Genomic DNA, 16,002 nt, shown 5'->3' with positions numbered 1-16,002 from the left:
AACTGCATACGCTTAGGCTGAGAAGGAGAGTTTGGCTAATAAACACTTTAATCTCTTTTAATATAGGGAGGAATTCACAGCAGTGGTGGATCACCGGCCACTGGTGACCACCCATAGCTACCGGAAAGCAAAATCGCCATCCAGAATTGAGAGGTGGGGTCTACACTGTAAAAACTACACATTGAAAATTGTTCACAGGCTAGTAAAGGAGCACAGTCCAGCAAACCATATCTGTCTTTGCCCATTCCCATTCCATGCACAACCAGTGTCCGGTGGCAACGAACACATAAACTCTGTCATTCATCTGGTCAGGCTCGGCCCAGAAGACCTTGTCAAGACCATAAAGGAGTTTGTCACCCTCAATGACGTGAAGACGAAGACATGGAGGATGTCATAAAAAGTCACAAAGTCAAAAGTAAGCATCAACTGAGCAGTAATCAACTGATACAGACAGAACTCTTCCTCTGGAAGACAATACGGTGGCACATGAAAGTCACAGGCGCATAGTGGTCACAAACAAAATGGCAAGACCAAAGTTATGGTTCCTCAGTCTTCACTGACTCGTATAGACAAAACATAACTTACACTATGACATTTGAGCACAAACCTTCACAGAAATCAGAACTAGCACCAAACTTATGGGAAGTAGTTGCCATTGACTTGTTTGGACCTCTAGTAAGAGGCCAATATCTTACTAGTGATTGAAGAAAGTGGCAATCACCCCCGCATCACAGGGCGTACATGTCTGGTAGCGTTCTGCTAGCCTGAGCATAGGCAGGCCCAAGCGAAGTAAGGTCTTCGGCTAGGGTTCATGGCCGTTATCGCCCATGTATGCTATCCCGGCAAAGGGTGATAGCTTTTCTTTACTTTGATTTACTTTAGTAATTTATAATGAGCAGACTGTGGTGTCACGTGACCCGTTAGACCGGGGCACGTGACGATAAGGAAATAAAGAAATCACCGGAACTGGCGTCAGCGCGCCAGTCCGGGTTTATGCACCTCAGCGAGTGATCGTGTCTTCCTTGCTGCGCTGCGCCCTGCCGCGCACTGGAGTAGGCCTCTGTCAGGGCCCACTCCCTAACACCGCTGCCGCCCGCATCACCGGCGGCAGCCAACATCACACTGGCGACGAGGCCGTGGAAGTATCCACGTGAGACCGCGCCTCCCTCCCTCCTGTACGCGGAGCCACGTGGTCATACGCGCTCCGGTTGCCGTGCCTCGCACGCAGAAACAGACACAATCCTTCTGCGAAGCCACGGGCGGCCGCAACCATCACGGGCACCCCATCGGGACACATCCTGCCCACGTGTCAGCCACTACAACGCCCGCAGCCGCATCCCGAACATTCCATGACGCTGTGTATTAACACGCGCACCAGCAGTGAGGAAACCCCGCCTCACACACACAACGTGCAAGACTCCTGACTGCCTGGTGGCCACACAAACAACAGGAACCTACGTTCACCACCCAGCCATCACGACCCAGACACTGGTGAGTGAAATAACCACCCCATCCAGCGAGGCCACGAAGTGACACGCTCTTCCACTAGGCCCCATACTCATGCACCCGTCGCACACGGGAGGAAAAAAAAAGAGGACTTTGGAATACCTGACCTCCTTCTACCTAGTGAGAAGTCTACTGCTCTAACAACATGTGGAGCTCCGAAAACAACCCTGTAAGAGCTAGCACTAGCTCATCCATCAGAATGAGCCTCACCACAGAACACCCAGACCCAGCACTAACGACGCTCATGCCACCATTTGACCCATTTACCACAGGGGCTGCCATCAGATGGGAAATCTGGCTACAACAATTTGAAAGGCACCTTGACGCCAGGGAAATCACCATAGCGAGAAAGAAGCGCACGTTTCTCCTACTCAATGTCGGGGCGGCCACCCTGCGCCTCTTCAACGCTACCCCTGACCGCGGAGACCACAACAACTATGACGCAGCCAAAACAATTCTCACAAACATGTTCAAACCAGACCTCAACCCTGATTATGAACGCTTCCATTTTTGCATGGCCAGACAGCGTGAGAAGGAAACAGTGGACAAATTTCACGCTCGCCTTCGCAAGATGGCAGTTGGCTGTGAGTTCCCGGACGAAGAATTCGCAATCCGCCTCCAAATAATCAACGGCATATCCTCCGAAAAGCTGAGAAGAGCGATACTCTCAGAAAGGAACATACGGCTATCCCGCATTCTAGAAATGGCGCGCCTTCGCAAGCAAACTGAAGACCAGGTAGCGGTGATCGAAGCAGCGATCCAAAGGCTCCTGTTAGACAACCCTAAGCCATCGGAAGAGGTAGCAGCCTTATCTACACATCAAAACACTTGCATGAAGCACGGCCAAAGAACACAGATACCGCAAGAACGGAATAAATCCTGCAAATGGTGCGGTGGCCCATGGCACAAAGGAGAATCCTGCCCGGCATGTGGATCCACGTGCAGGAAATGCAACCGTCTCAATCACTATGCAGCGGTCTGCATGAACCCGCCAAACCGAAGCGACAGAGAAACGGCGTCACGACCACCACCCGAGCGACGAAAAAAGTTCACACCGAGAGAACATTCACACCAACAAGACCAGAAAGGAAAAGCCAGAGTGGTCGATCACTCTCAAAGGTCCCCAGACATGAGCGACAGCGACGACAGTGTGTCCCCTGAGAGAAAAGAGAGACGGAAGAAAAGAGGCAAACGGATACACCGAGTACACCTTATATCGGCCGTCGAACCACACCGATCACGACAAAGAAAGAGACCATCGTGTACCGTCATCGCCAACGGCGAACCACTGAAAGTAGTCATCGACACTGGCGCAATAGTGAATGTAATGCCAGCGACTGCATTCAGCAAGCTTTGCCCGAAACCCACGCTCCACAAGAAGAAAGGCAGATTATACGCGTATGGATGTAAGAAACCCCTACCTGTACAAGGGTCTTTCAAGTCTGACTTCACCCACAATAACACCAGCTGCAGGGCGCGCATCTATGTAGTGGATGCTGGCTGTGAAACGCTGCTCAGCTGCAAGACTGCAGAGAAACTAAAACTAATTCATTTTGCATTCAGCCTCCAACACAACGAACTTGACGATCTAATACAGCGACACAAGAAACTGTTCCAAGGCATCGGGTGTCTAAAAGGCTGCACAATCAAACTCCACATAGACCCCACGATTGAGCCGAAAGCAGTACGACACCGGCGGATACCATTCCATCTGCGAGAAGCCGTAGAGGAAGAACTAACCAAACTCGAAGAAGCAGGGATAATCGAAAAAACATCAAGTCCTACCCCGTGGGTGTCACCAATAGTGGTGGCCCAAAAACCGAAACAGCCCAACGCCGTGAGAATTTGTATAGATATGAGGCTCCCCAATGCGGCGATCGGAAGAGAATGCCACATCACCCCAGCGATAGACAAGCTCATTGTAGATCTCACTGAAGCAACAATCTTCACCAAACTAGACCTAAGATCAGGCTATCACCAGCTCAAGCTAGCCAGAGACTCAAGGTACATCACCACATTCTCCTCTCACCTTGGGCTAATGAGGTACAAGTGACTTAATTTTGGAATATCGTCGGCTGCCGAGGTTTTCCAGCACGAAATCCACAAGGTCATCACGGGCCTAGATGGCACCACGAATATCAGCGACGACATTCTCGTATACGCCTCAAATGAGAAAGAGCACCACAAACGTCTAGCAGCAGTCCTGAGCAGGCTAGAAACAGCAGGCCTAACGCTGAATGCAGAGAAATGCGAATTCGCAAAAGAAGAACTATGCTACTTTGGATATATTTTCAGTGCCAAAGGCGTATCCCCTGATCCATCAAAAGTAAACGACATTAAGAACACCAAAGCACCTCAATCAGCCACGGAGGTGAGAAGCTTTATGGGGATGGCGACATACTGTGCGCTTTTCATTCCAGACCTTGCTAACATCGCAAGCCCACTACGTGAACTGACCAAAAAAGACCAGAAATGGGAGTGGACATCGATCCACCAACAAGCTTTCCAGCAGATCAAGGACACATTGTCAGCATCCACAACCATGGCCTTCTTCAACGTAGACAGGCACACTGAACTACTAGTAGATGCCAGCCCAGTAGGCCTAGGAGCTGTCCTAACTCAAACGGACAACGAGGGTAATGTGTTCCCTATTGCATTTGCCAGTCGGGCACTCACCAAAATGAGCAAAACTATGCTCACATTGAGAAGGAAGCCCTTGCCATCTGTGAGGGTGTCGTCATTTCAAAGTGTACCTGCTCGGGGAAACAAGCAAAAGTCTACTCCGATCATAAGCCACTGATCCCAATATTCCGAGGCTCTGCTCCCCACCCCCCAGCACGCATTGAGAAATGGATGCTGCAGCTACAACCCTACAACATAGAGGTCGACTACCGCCCAGGGACAGACAACCCAGCAGACTACTTGTCCCGCCACCCGAGACCTGCCACCAGGGGAGAACAACATCACTCGAAAGAAACGGACGAACACTTATGCCATGTGGTCGCCTGCGCCCGACCACGCGCCCTCACCATAAAGGAAATAGCCGGTGAAACAGAAGCAGACACCATCCTGCAACACACTACAACCGCCATCCAATCAGGCAACTGGAAGACCTACCTCACATCCATAGCTCAGCGCACCACATCAGCCCAAACCAAACTCCGGGCACTGATCGGGATACGACACAAACTCTCCGTTGCTCCTGAAGGAGTGATCCTCAAGGGCCACTGCATCGTGCTACCCGAGTCATTAGAGGAGAGAGGCCTACGACTAGCCCACAGCGGCCACCAAGGCATCAGCAAGACCACTGCATACCTCAAATCTAGAATGTGGATGCCCAATATGCAACAAAGGGTAATGGAGCTGGTGGAATCATGTGCCGCGTGCCAAGCATCCAGGAGACCGGAGAACCCGGAACCCATCAGCAGCGCTCCGAGAAGCAGCAAGCGGTGGGATGCAGTCAGCATGGATCACTGCACAATCGCAGGTGAAGGATACCTACTCGTAGTGATCGACGAGTTCAGCAGATACCCTGAGGTAGAGCACGTCGCATCCACAAACGCAGAGACCACGATCCTCACGCTGGAGAAGATATTTGCAACACACGGAATTCCGAGAAAGGTGAAGAGTGACAACGGCCCATCATTCACCAGCCAAGAACTGCGTGAATTCTTCAAAGAAGTGAACGTCAAACACCAGCGCATCACCCCCAGATGGCCCCAAGCAAATGGCGACGCAGAAAGATTTATGGGGTCGCTGAACAAATTCATTTGCATTGCCAAAGGAAAAGGACACCCATGGCTGAAAGCTGTCTATCGATTCCTAAGAACACACAGGCAAACCCCTCACTCATCCACCGGAGTCAGCCCTGCCGCCCTCATGCTCGGAGTACCGATACAGGCAGAGCTCCCCATACACCCTCGATGGGTAGCCCCCGAACCGGACATCCCAGCCATAGAAGAAACGCGACTGAGGCGGAACGAACAAGAAAGCATTGCCCGGCGGGCCCGCCACAGAGAACTAAGACCAGGTGATACAGTAATTGTCAGAAACCGAGAAACACCCAAGAAGATGTCCCTTAACTTCGAGCCGCAACCATGGACAGTTAGCGCGACGAACCACAGCATGGTCACCGCCAGACGAGGAAACGAGACCGTGACAAGAAACGTGTCACATTTCAGGAGAGTACCGGCTGACTTGTGGGAAGAGCAACTAGTATCTCCAAGGAGCGAGGCGACAGCACCACTCACGCCCCAGAGCCACCCACTGTCAAGAGCCTGCGCCACAACACCCACCTCCAGAACACCGCTCCAGCAAGAGGACCCAGCCATGCCGGCAGCCCCGAGAACAGACACACCAGAGAGAAGCAGCACTCAGTACCTTCTAAGAGAAAGACCCAGACCGTCGTCCCGTCTTCAAGGATACGTGGTGGACGGAATATACAGGAAACCACGCCAAGACAGACTCTGAGACAGCGGAGCTAATAATATCTCGATAAAATCACGTATGTTAAACAGTTGGTTAAACACCTCCAAGTTGGGGAGGAATGTGGTGTCACGTGACCCGTTAGCCCGGGGCACGTGACGATAAGGAAATAAAGAAATCACCGGAACTGGCATCAGCGCGCCACAGACCATGGACCCTTAGACTTGAGGGTGCGACACACAAAAAGGAGTAAAAACAAAGCAAACACAGGGAGTAAACATAAGTGAATCATCATATTCGGTGACAGGTTAATAGAGTTGGGTAGAGATATTTCAAGAAAACAAGAATGTTTTCAGTTTCTTCCTGAACATTTCTGTGGACTTTATGCTCCTCAAGTTCTGCGTGAGGCCATTCCGTGCTATCGGAGCTGCATACTGAAATGATCCCCTCGAGGCCCTAGAAGATCTAGACCTAGAGATAGCCAATTGATCCGTATTGTTAGATCTCAGGGATCTCATACAGGCTTTTTCTTTCAAAAGCTCCTGCAGATACATTGGCTTCGATCCCTGGCTGCATTTCTGGGTGATGACCAGGAGACGAAACAGACATCTACGTAAAGCACGTCTAGCCATCGAGACATGTTGCCTACGAGCAATTCGCATGACTGCACATACTGCTCCGTTCTGAGTTACATGGAGCCTATTAAAATCAGCCTTGTTGATGCCATATAGCAGACTACAGCAGTAATCTAGCTTCGCGCCAACAATTGCTCTTGCAATAGTTTCAGCGCTGACTTGCGAAATGAAAGGTATAAGGTGATTTAAGAGCCTGATGTAGTATGCCGATGAAGACACCAAGCTACTAACGTGTGCCTTCATGTTCAGGTGTTGACCCAAGATAACACCTAATGTCTTGACCTTCTTTGAAGTACATATTTTGGAGTGCTCAATACAAAAGCTAACAAAAGCCGGGCCCAATTTCTGTAATGTGCTAAGGGTCCCAACCAACAGCAGTTCTGTTTTTTCTCTGTTTAGAGACAGATTATTATGGATCATCCAATTCTCAATAAGAGTATAGATTTTGCTCAGCAATGCCTCATCTAGCTCATGAATACCACCGATTCGGATAATACACTGGGTATCATCGGCATAGTTCGTAAACACCACCCCCTCATGCCCCAAGAAGGCAAAAAAGGGAGTCGTAAAGAGGTTGTATAAACATGGTGATAGGCAGGAACCTTGTGGAACACCCATTTTAATGGCGATAGGCGCAGCGACTGCCTCCTCATAAAAGACTCTACTATTCCTGTTGCCAAGGAAAGAGGATGCCCAGTGGACAGCAGCAGGGGAGTAATTGCCATCTCCCCCAAGCTCGTGGACATAATGGAATGGTCCACCAGGTCCAAGGCCGGCAAGAAATCTAGTAACATCAGAATGGAGCTTGTACCTTTATCTATTCTCTCCCACAATCTAGACTTGAGCTCCAGCAAAGCGGTCTCCGCTCCCTGCCTGAAACCAGATTGCTGATTATTTAAGAAAGGAAATGTATTCAGGTGATCAGAGATCTGGACATATGCCACTCGGTCCATTTTTTTTGCAAGAATGGTGTATTAGAGATTGGTCTGAGATTTCACAACGCAGTATCCCGTACAGGATGCATATAGTTTTTTTTATTTTTTAACTGGCGTGTTTTTTTTTTATTCTTTTTTACTGGAGACAGGCTTTGTTCTTCTTGCACAAGCCCAATTTCCAAGGAAAAAAATGATGGCTGCTGCCATAGAAATGTATATGGCGGCGGGCGGAGAAAGGAAGGAGTGGCAGAGAAAGAGCCAGGTGCCGCGGGAGGTAAGTGGGGTGGGGTGGGTGGGGGATGATTTGGGGGGGGGAGTGATGGGCTTCTGGAGTGGCGGGGACGACGGCTGAGAAGGGACTGGAGACAAAGGTGCCAAGGCACTTTAAAAAAATGGCGGCACCAGTATAGACCTCGGGTGGCTGCCAAAACGCAGCCAGTAGGCTGTCAGTCCTCTCCCGCCTGCTTGGCTGAGCACTTTTCCCCAGGTGTGAACATTCAAGGCATGCAGTACCTTCCATTGCGGCAGCTAATGCTTAACCAGCACTGAATAAAATCGTCTACACCCATAATAGTTCGCCTGATAATAGCCGCTATTTGGTAGAGATATCTGGTCATAAATTAAGGGCACATCTTCCAAACATGTCGCTTGACTAATCTGTCCATTACCCGGATATCCAACAAAATGATGCACACAGGAAGTGGCAGATGCAGAGCAGGGTTCGGAATTGAGGGGAGCTGGGAGCTATTCAGCTGCTGCTTGTTTCCTAGGAGAGCCTGGTTAGCTTGACACTAACAGCTACCAGGAGCTACCAGGAGCTACCAGGAGCTACCAGGAGCTACCAGGAGCTACCAGGAGCTACCAGGAGCTAGGTTTGCTCCCAGGCCAACTGATGCCAAACAAGCATACCTATGTGAATGTATCACTGTACGTTTGGGACAATCTATGAATACATTTTAGGGCACATCAATACAACATTTAAAGCATAATAAGACCTAAATAATTGACAGATTTGCGGAACAGTATGTACTGGTGCCTCAGTTCCCCCAATGGTAGCGCCTGGTCTCTGGTTGATGTTGGGAACCCAGGAGCCGCATTTAGCTCTTGCTCATCGCATCTTAATTTCGATCCCTGCAGAAATACATTGTTAAGAGGAAGCATCTAGAACACACTCCACTTCCGGTGAACGACGTAGCCCTGGTGCGACAACAAGACACCAGCAAACAGGACACGCCAGTTGATAAAAGCACCATGAAGGTTAGACATTTGGAAGGCACAAGAGTCACACTTCCTGCAGGCTTCACAGCTTTGCACATCCGAATCTGAGGTGGTATTCCAGAGGGCAGTGCCACATCTTGAGAGGGGTCAGAAGAACTATCAGATGTGCCAGGGGTTTTACCCGGGAAAGACTGGCATAGGACAGCCTGTTTCTTGCTGAGGCGAGGGCCCACCAGCACGGGCTAGCCAGGCGAGAAAGTGCTCAAACAGTAGGGTGACCAGTGAAACACAGAAAAGGGACATCAGAGGCAAAGCCCTAAACTATGGCCAATCAGAATGCCTAATCCCACGGAACGATGGGTATGTGCCAGGGTTTTCAGAAGACTGGGGTAAAGTGGGTCAATGCTCACTGAGTCCAATGGGATATACTCCACTATCCAACCCATGAGGCTTGCACTGCACCTGGAATCTGACCGGTTATCAGAGGACGGAGGGCCTTGGTAAGGATCCAGCTTCTGAGTGGCTGTTTAGAAGAGGCTTGTTGGGAAAGGGGGACATGGCATGGAAACCGGGCGTGTCCTTCTCAAATCAAGACATCTGGTCGCCCCAGAAAACATGGACTAGAATGTATGTGAGAAGTCTCGTCACTTCTTGAGCCGAGGCGTGAAGGATCAGGAGCAGGCAAGTGGCTGCAGGCATTGCATAACAGGAGAATAAGGCAAGCTCTCTGCAGATCCACAGCGTGCCCTCACCGATCGAACAGACCGCTGCTCGGCTCATCCAGCTGTTCAGCGTTCTCCTTGCACATGTGTATCACACTTCATATACTCATTCCTCAGTATATGTTTGCAGGTTTCCACCTGCTTTATTCCCTTATTAAATATCTGGTGTGTCCCAGCTTAATCGCAAGCCAGGTAAACGGATGGGATATCTTTAAGGAGTGCAAAAGCTTTCTCGGTTCTCAGGGTACATCCAGCTAGATGGCCTTGGGGTTTGGAGGTGCTAAATGTCCCTTGCACACCCAGACAAGCCCAGGTCACTGAGGGCGTACTTTCCAGGGGAACATACCTTAATTGGGTTTCTTCCCAAACACATACAATGCTGCTACGAGGCGGCGGGCCCACCGGGATTCCCTCAAGGCCGCACCTGGTGGTGCAGAGGCGCAAGGAATGCATAAGTGCCATTACCTGTCAAAGATCTCAATTTCATAGGCAGCAGATGTGGAGGAACCATCCAAGGACCAGGTCAGTCTGGTGTAGAAATCTTCACTCACTAATGTCACGTTCTGTGGAGTGCTGGGGAACCCTAGAGCTGAGAGAAAGAAGAGAGTGGCTACAGTCAGGAGGGTTCAGGATGTGGAGAGGCTGGTGCAGGGAACACTCATTGGCCGGGGTGGATCGCCATAATGTACCAGCAACTTAGCATTTCACACTGAGGGCCTCATCACGAGTTGGGCGCTAACCCCAGCGGTATTACCGCCGGGGCTATTAGCCCTACCGCCAAACCCCCCAGCGATTTTAGCGCCGTATCACGGGTTTGACGGAACAGTAAGTCCCCATTGGGCCCAATGTGGTAATAGCGCCAGAAATCAGCAAACTCGCAGCGGACTTGCCCACAGCTCAGAGCTGGCAGACCCTTAAATGCAGCAGCATTGCGTTACTGCCGCATTTAAGTGTTACCACCAAATTCGTGATGAGGCCCTGAGTGTCCTCTTAGGCGAGAATTTTAAAATGTACTGCAAACAAATGTCCTCCATATCACTGGATGGCACCCACGCTGAAAAGGTTCCATGTAATAATGTCGCCACAAAAATATCGCCATGCAAAAATATCGCTGAAAAATTGCCGTTTTTTGTGCCAACATTATTGCATGGAACATGCGGGGGACACCCCCGCAAACCCAAACTTTTTTTAAAAATTTTTTTAATTTTTCCCCCCTCTCCCCATATATATGGTCACTCATATAATATCGCTGCAACCTTTTCCCGGCGATATTATTTACGGCGACCATATATATGGGGATAATATTACCTGATACCGCTAAGAATTGCAAACATTCGCCCTAATGCCCAGTCTCCCTCCCTCACTGACAGCGTGGCTCCCTCTCAACCTCCTTCACTAACTGCCAGCATCATTACTAATGGCCCTCATATACAAACTCAAAGCTGCCATCACTCACTAACTCACACCCACACCCGCTGACTCCCAGGCTGGCTCACAGGCGCCCAGCCTCACTCACAAACTTACTAACTGCCAGCCTATTCACTGCCTCCCAGCCTTGCTCACAGGCTCCCAGCCTCACTCACAAACTTACTAACTGCCACCCTCACTCACTGCCTCCCAGCCTTGCTCACAGGCTCCCAGCCTCACTCACAAACTTACTAACTGCCAGCCTCACTCACTGTCTCCCAGCCTTGCTTACAGGCTCCCAGCCTCACTCACAAACTTACTAACCGCCAGCCTCACTCACTGCCTCCCAGCCTTGCTCACAGGCTCCCAGCCTCACTCACAAACTTACTAACTGCCAGCCTCACTCACTGCCTCCCAGCCTTGCTCACAGGCTCCCAGCCTCACTCACAAACTTACTAACTGCCAGCCTCACTCACTGCCTCCCAGCCTTATACACTGACAGTGCTGTAAGTGGTAAGAAACATCGGGGGGCAAAGGTGGGGTCACGAACCAGAATGTGTGGCCAAAGCGATGGACGGGGCCTGCAGAGTGGTGGTTGGTGGTTGTGGCTAAAAGGAGATCACCGAGCTTTGGCAAGAGCTGTCTGCACCAAACAACAATCAGGAACATTCCAGAAATACATTTCTTGGCTAGGTTTGTAAATAAATTGCGGTCTGTAAATAAATTACTCATTCAGTATATAAACAGTTCTTTTAGTGCGTAAATAACCCACATTCTATAAATAAATCTCGTTTTGGGAAAGGAGAGTAGGACAAAAATCACAAATGTGCTCACCTGACTGCTTTGCATAAATCAAAGAGCATTGCGGGAAAATACACATGAGCACATATATTTCACAAACATGCGTTGGAAAGAGATTCAAACAAGTAAACCTTCTAAGCACATGATGCACAATGGGCTTGGTGCTGATTTAATTTGTCACAAAACTCGTTCTAATAGTAAAATGTCTGCAAACCATGAGCGATATATACTAATTTTTACAGTTTCTGTGTTTGTATGTGAGGTTTGAGCTCTCCTGCTTGAGCTGAGGACAATTTATAGTTTCCCTTAATGCAGTTCCTTTCACAGCTTTTCCCAGTGAGATCCTGAGTAACCAGAAGAGCGAGAATCATCACTGGGTCCATAATACTCGTCCCAGTGAGATGCTGAATAACCAGAAGAGTGGGAAACATCACTGGGTCCATCATAGTCATCCCAGTGAGATGCTGAGTAACCGGAAGAGTGAGAATCATCACTGGGTCCAGCATACTCGTCTCAGTGAGATGCTGAGTAACCAGAAGAGCGAGAATCATCACTGGGTCCATAATACTCGTCCCAGTGAGATGCTGAATAACCAGAAGAGTGGGAAACATCACTGGGTCCATCATAGTCATCCCAGTGAGATGCTGAGTAACCGGAAGAGTGAGAATCATCACTGGGTCCAGCATACTCGTCCCAGTGAGATGCTGAGTAACCAGAAGAGTGAGAACCATCACTATCCCCATCATACTCGTCCCAGTGAGATGCTGAGTAACCAGAAGAGTGAGATGAGACTCTTCTGAATAACCAGAAGAGTGAGACGAGTATGATGGGTCCATCATACTCCTCCCAGTGAGATGCTGAGTAACCAGAAGAGTGAGAATCATCACTGGATCCAGCATACTCATCACAGTGAGATGCTGAGTAACCAGAAGAGTGGGAAACATTACTGGTTCCATCATAGTCATCCCAGTGAGATGCTGAGTAACCGGAAGACTGAGAATCATCACTGGGTCCATCATACTCGTCCCAGTGAGATGCTGAGTAACCAGAAGAGCGAGAATCATCACTGGGTCCATAATACTTGTCCCAGTGAGATGCTGAGTAACCAGAAGAGTGAGAATCATCACTGGGTCCATCATAGTCGTCCCAGTGAGATGCTGAGTAACCAGAAGAGCGAGAATCATCACTGGGTCCATAATACGTGTCCCAGTGAGATGCTGAGTAACCAGAAGAGTGGGAAACATCACTGGGTCCATCATAGTCGTCCCAGTGAGATGCTGAATAACCGGAAGAGTGAGAATCATCACTGGGGCCATCATACTCATCCCAGTGAGATGCTGAGTATCCAAGTTGCGTTGAGCCTGATGGCGGTACTCACACAGGTATGCTATGTTTTTCCGGCACTGATATACAAATCGCATTAGTGGATCCAAGTAACTAGATCCAGTTCTGGTGAAATTATGGTGGGGACAGGGTGGGTGGGGGGAACGGGGACCTTTCTTGGCACGCTGAAAAGGAATTATGAGGATGGCAGCCTGAGGGTGCAGGTCTGGCGGCCCCTGCATGCAGGTATTCACGGTGACGGCACTCTGGGTGCTAAGGAATGCTCGAGTGGATAGCTCAGGGGCAACGTGCTCGCCTTGGAAGCAAGATGATACAGAGCAGCAACGTGGGTTCGATCCTCGGGTCCGCACTTAGAAACCTCTGGGTATTAGGCGTGTTATAAATAACCTATCATAGCATGTGACGCCCAGTGTACATTTTGCGTTTTTTGCTGCCACGGCCTGCAATTAAGTTTTAGGTTCTTGTGTGCAGGGGGTTGCCTGGTATCTGGAGATTTGTGCAGTAAAGATGGACTTCTCCCTTCCGCAGACATGACTAGTCATTATAACATACACAAGGGTTGCCTTTTTACAGTTTGCAGGACTTATGGAAAATGTGAAGGGAGACCTGGTCCGGACTATCCCTTAAGAAATGAATGTGTTGCTTCCTTCGCTCCCTCAAGTTTCTCAAGGCCCCCTTAGTTAAGGCATTTTATCACAGCAGTGACTGCTTCGTAGATGCAACTAAGCCATTACATGTATGATGACTGCTTGGAAAGCACAGAGGTGGATCAAAGGGAGCCACAACGGTTGTGTTTTGAGTGGGGAAGGGAGGTAGTGCATAGGCATGGCCATAGGAGCCAGCATGGCCATAGGAGCCAGCATAGCCACAGGAGCCAGCATGGCCACAGGAGCCAGCATGGCCACAGGAGCCAGCATGGCCATAGGAGCCAGCATGGCCACAGGAGCCAGCATGGCCATAGGAGCCAGCATGGCCATAGGAGCCAGCATAGCCACAGGAGCCAGCATGGCCATAGGAGCCAGCATGGCCACAGGAGCCAGCATAGCCACAGGAGCCAGCATGGCCACAGGAGCCAGCATGGCCATTGGCGGTCAATAGGTGGATAACGACCAAAACAACACCCAAAGGCTGCATGTCCCTCCTGACATCCGATCTCCTATCTTCCCTTCCTACGGCCATAGTTTCTGCTCATAGGCAGCGCTTAGTGTGTCACCTAAAAGCCAAAACTAAAAATAGAGGCTCCAGTCTATTCTAAGGAGAGCTCTCCCAGGGGCAGTGCGTAATCCCAGGGGACCCAGGCGGGTAACCATAAGGGTGGGCAGAGATTCCCTTGTGCCCATTAGCCTCTGGCAGGTTCACTGCCAGAGGGCCAGACAGGCCCCTCCCCTTCCTGGGATCACACAGCCTGAGAGGAACGCCCGAAGGAGGGTAAGTAGGTTGGCTTGACATGCATACTTAATATGATCTGATAAACCTTTGAAGAAACCAACAGGCCCAGATTCCCGTCAATTGTAGAAATGAATTCAGAAATACTAAAAATACGTGACTTGGCAGGTTTGGGGAACAGGTTCCTGTCACGTGCCAAGAGGGTCACAATAGCACTTATCAAGGAGACCTGCATTGGCGCATTTTCAGCCTTTTTGCCTGAGCCATCGGATCCTCCCACGGCCTGGAGAGAAGCTGTAATCGGTACGCTGACCCCTTGGGGTGTGTAGATTCCAAATACTACCGGATTCTTGGGGGCTAGTGTGTGACACGTGGCCTTCTCCTTTCTTAAAAGGTGTGTGATATCTTCCTTTCCGTGACTTAGTGTGATTTGCTCGCCTTGCCTTTTTGCTCCAGGTGAAAGGCTGTACCTCTGAGCCAGTGTGCCAGCGGGCCAGGGGTGCTGCACTCAAAAGAGTACTGCTCCTGTGAATGATAGCCACACAGAGCCACATACAGTTCAGACATGGCCACTCTGTACATGGCTTGTGTGAGCAAACCACTGACTATGTACTTAACCCTGGCACGTTTCATAAGTGCTGAGGACGAGTCTGCTCGTCCTATTTGCATGGACATGCATAATAGCCCAGCAGTTAAGGGGTTAAGGGCTCTGTTCCTGTTGAGGCCTGGCAAAACTCTTCAGTTTGATAAGATTCCTCTCTCAACTCACTATCATATTTTGTTCCCTCACAAGAAAATCAGGCTTCTATCAGGCCAGTCACTGTTATTTACTGCACTCGCCTAATAAAACAACCATGTGGTTATGTACCACTAAATTTGGTTACTGTGATTTTCTTTCCTCCCAAAACACTGTGTGTGGGTGTGTGTGTGTGCACGCGCTTATTCTACTCAAGACAGTCTGTGTGTGTGCCTCCCACTCAAGACAGTCTGTGTGTGTGCCTCCCACTCCAGACAGTCTGTGTGTGTGCCTCCCACTCCAGACTGTGTGTGTGTGTGTGTGTGTGTGTGTGTGTGTGTGTGTGTGTGTGTGTGTGTGTGTGTGTGTGTGTGTGTGTGTGTGTGTGTGTGTGTGTGTGTGTGTGTGTGTGTGTGTGTGCCTCCCACTCAAGACAGTCTGTGTGCGCGTGTGCCTCCCACTCAAGACAGTCTGTGTGTACACCTCCCACTCCAGACTCTGTGTGTGTGTGTGTTTGTGTGTTGTTGCGCGCATTCCACTCAAGACAGTGTGTGTGTGTGTGCCTCCCACTCAAGACAGTCTGTGTGTGTGCCTCCCACTCCAGACTCTGTGTGTGTGTGTGTGTGTGTTTGTGTATTGTTGCGCGCTTTCCACTCAAGACAGTCTGTGTGTGTGTGTGTGTGCCTCCCACTCAAGACAGTCTGTGTGTGTGTGCCTCCCACTCCAGACTCTGTGTGTGTGTGTGTGTGTTTGTGTATTGTTGCGCGCTTTCCACTCAAGACAGTCTGTGTGTGTGTGCCTCCCACTCAAGACAGTCTGTGTGTGTGTGTGTGCCTCCCACTCAAGACAGTCTGTGTGTGTGTGCCTCCCACTCCAGACTCTGTGTG

The 16,002-nt window shown here is 50.0% G+C and overlaps 1 protein-coding gene across 2 annotated transcripts in view; it reads right to left on the bottom strand.

The window, feature by feature from the left end:
- The window catches only part of LOC138570243 (uncharacterized), a 205,309-nt gene that overhangs the window by 128,769 nt on the left and 60,538 nt on the right, over nucleotides 1-16,002 (bottom strand). For both annotated transcript variants that reach the window (XM_069648991.1, XM_069648992.1), the window contains one exon: nucleotides 9,907-10,030. In XM_069648991.1, the coding sequence (XP_069505092.1) occupies nucleotides 9,907-10,030 (124 nt within the window). The remainder of the gene's footprint in view (nucleotides 1-9,906; nucleotides 10,031-16,002) is intronic.

The sequence above is a fragment of the Ambystoma mexicanum genome, chromosome 2q (genome assembly GCF_040938575.1).
Source record: "Ambystoma mexicanum isolate Mex_15411 chromosome 2q, UKY_AmexF1_1, whole genome shotgun sequence".
Taxonomy (NCBI): domain Eukaryota; kingdom Metazoa; phylum Chordata; class Amphibia; order Caudata; family Ambystomatidae; genus Ambystoma; species Ambystoma mexicanum.
The sequence above is the reverse complement of the archived record's forward strand: the minus strand, read 5'-3'. Positions and strand labels throughout refer to the sequence as shown.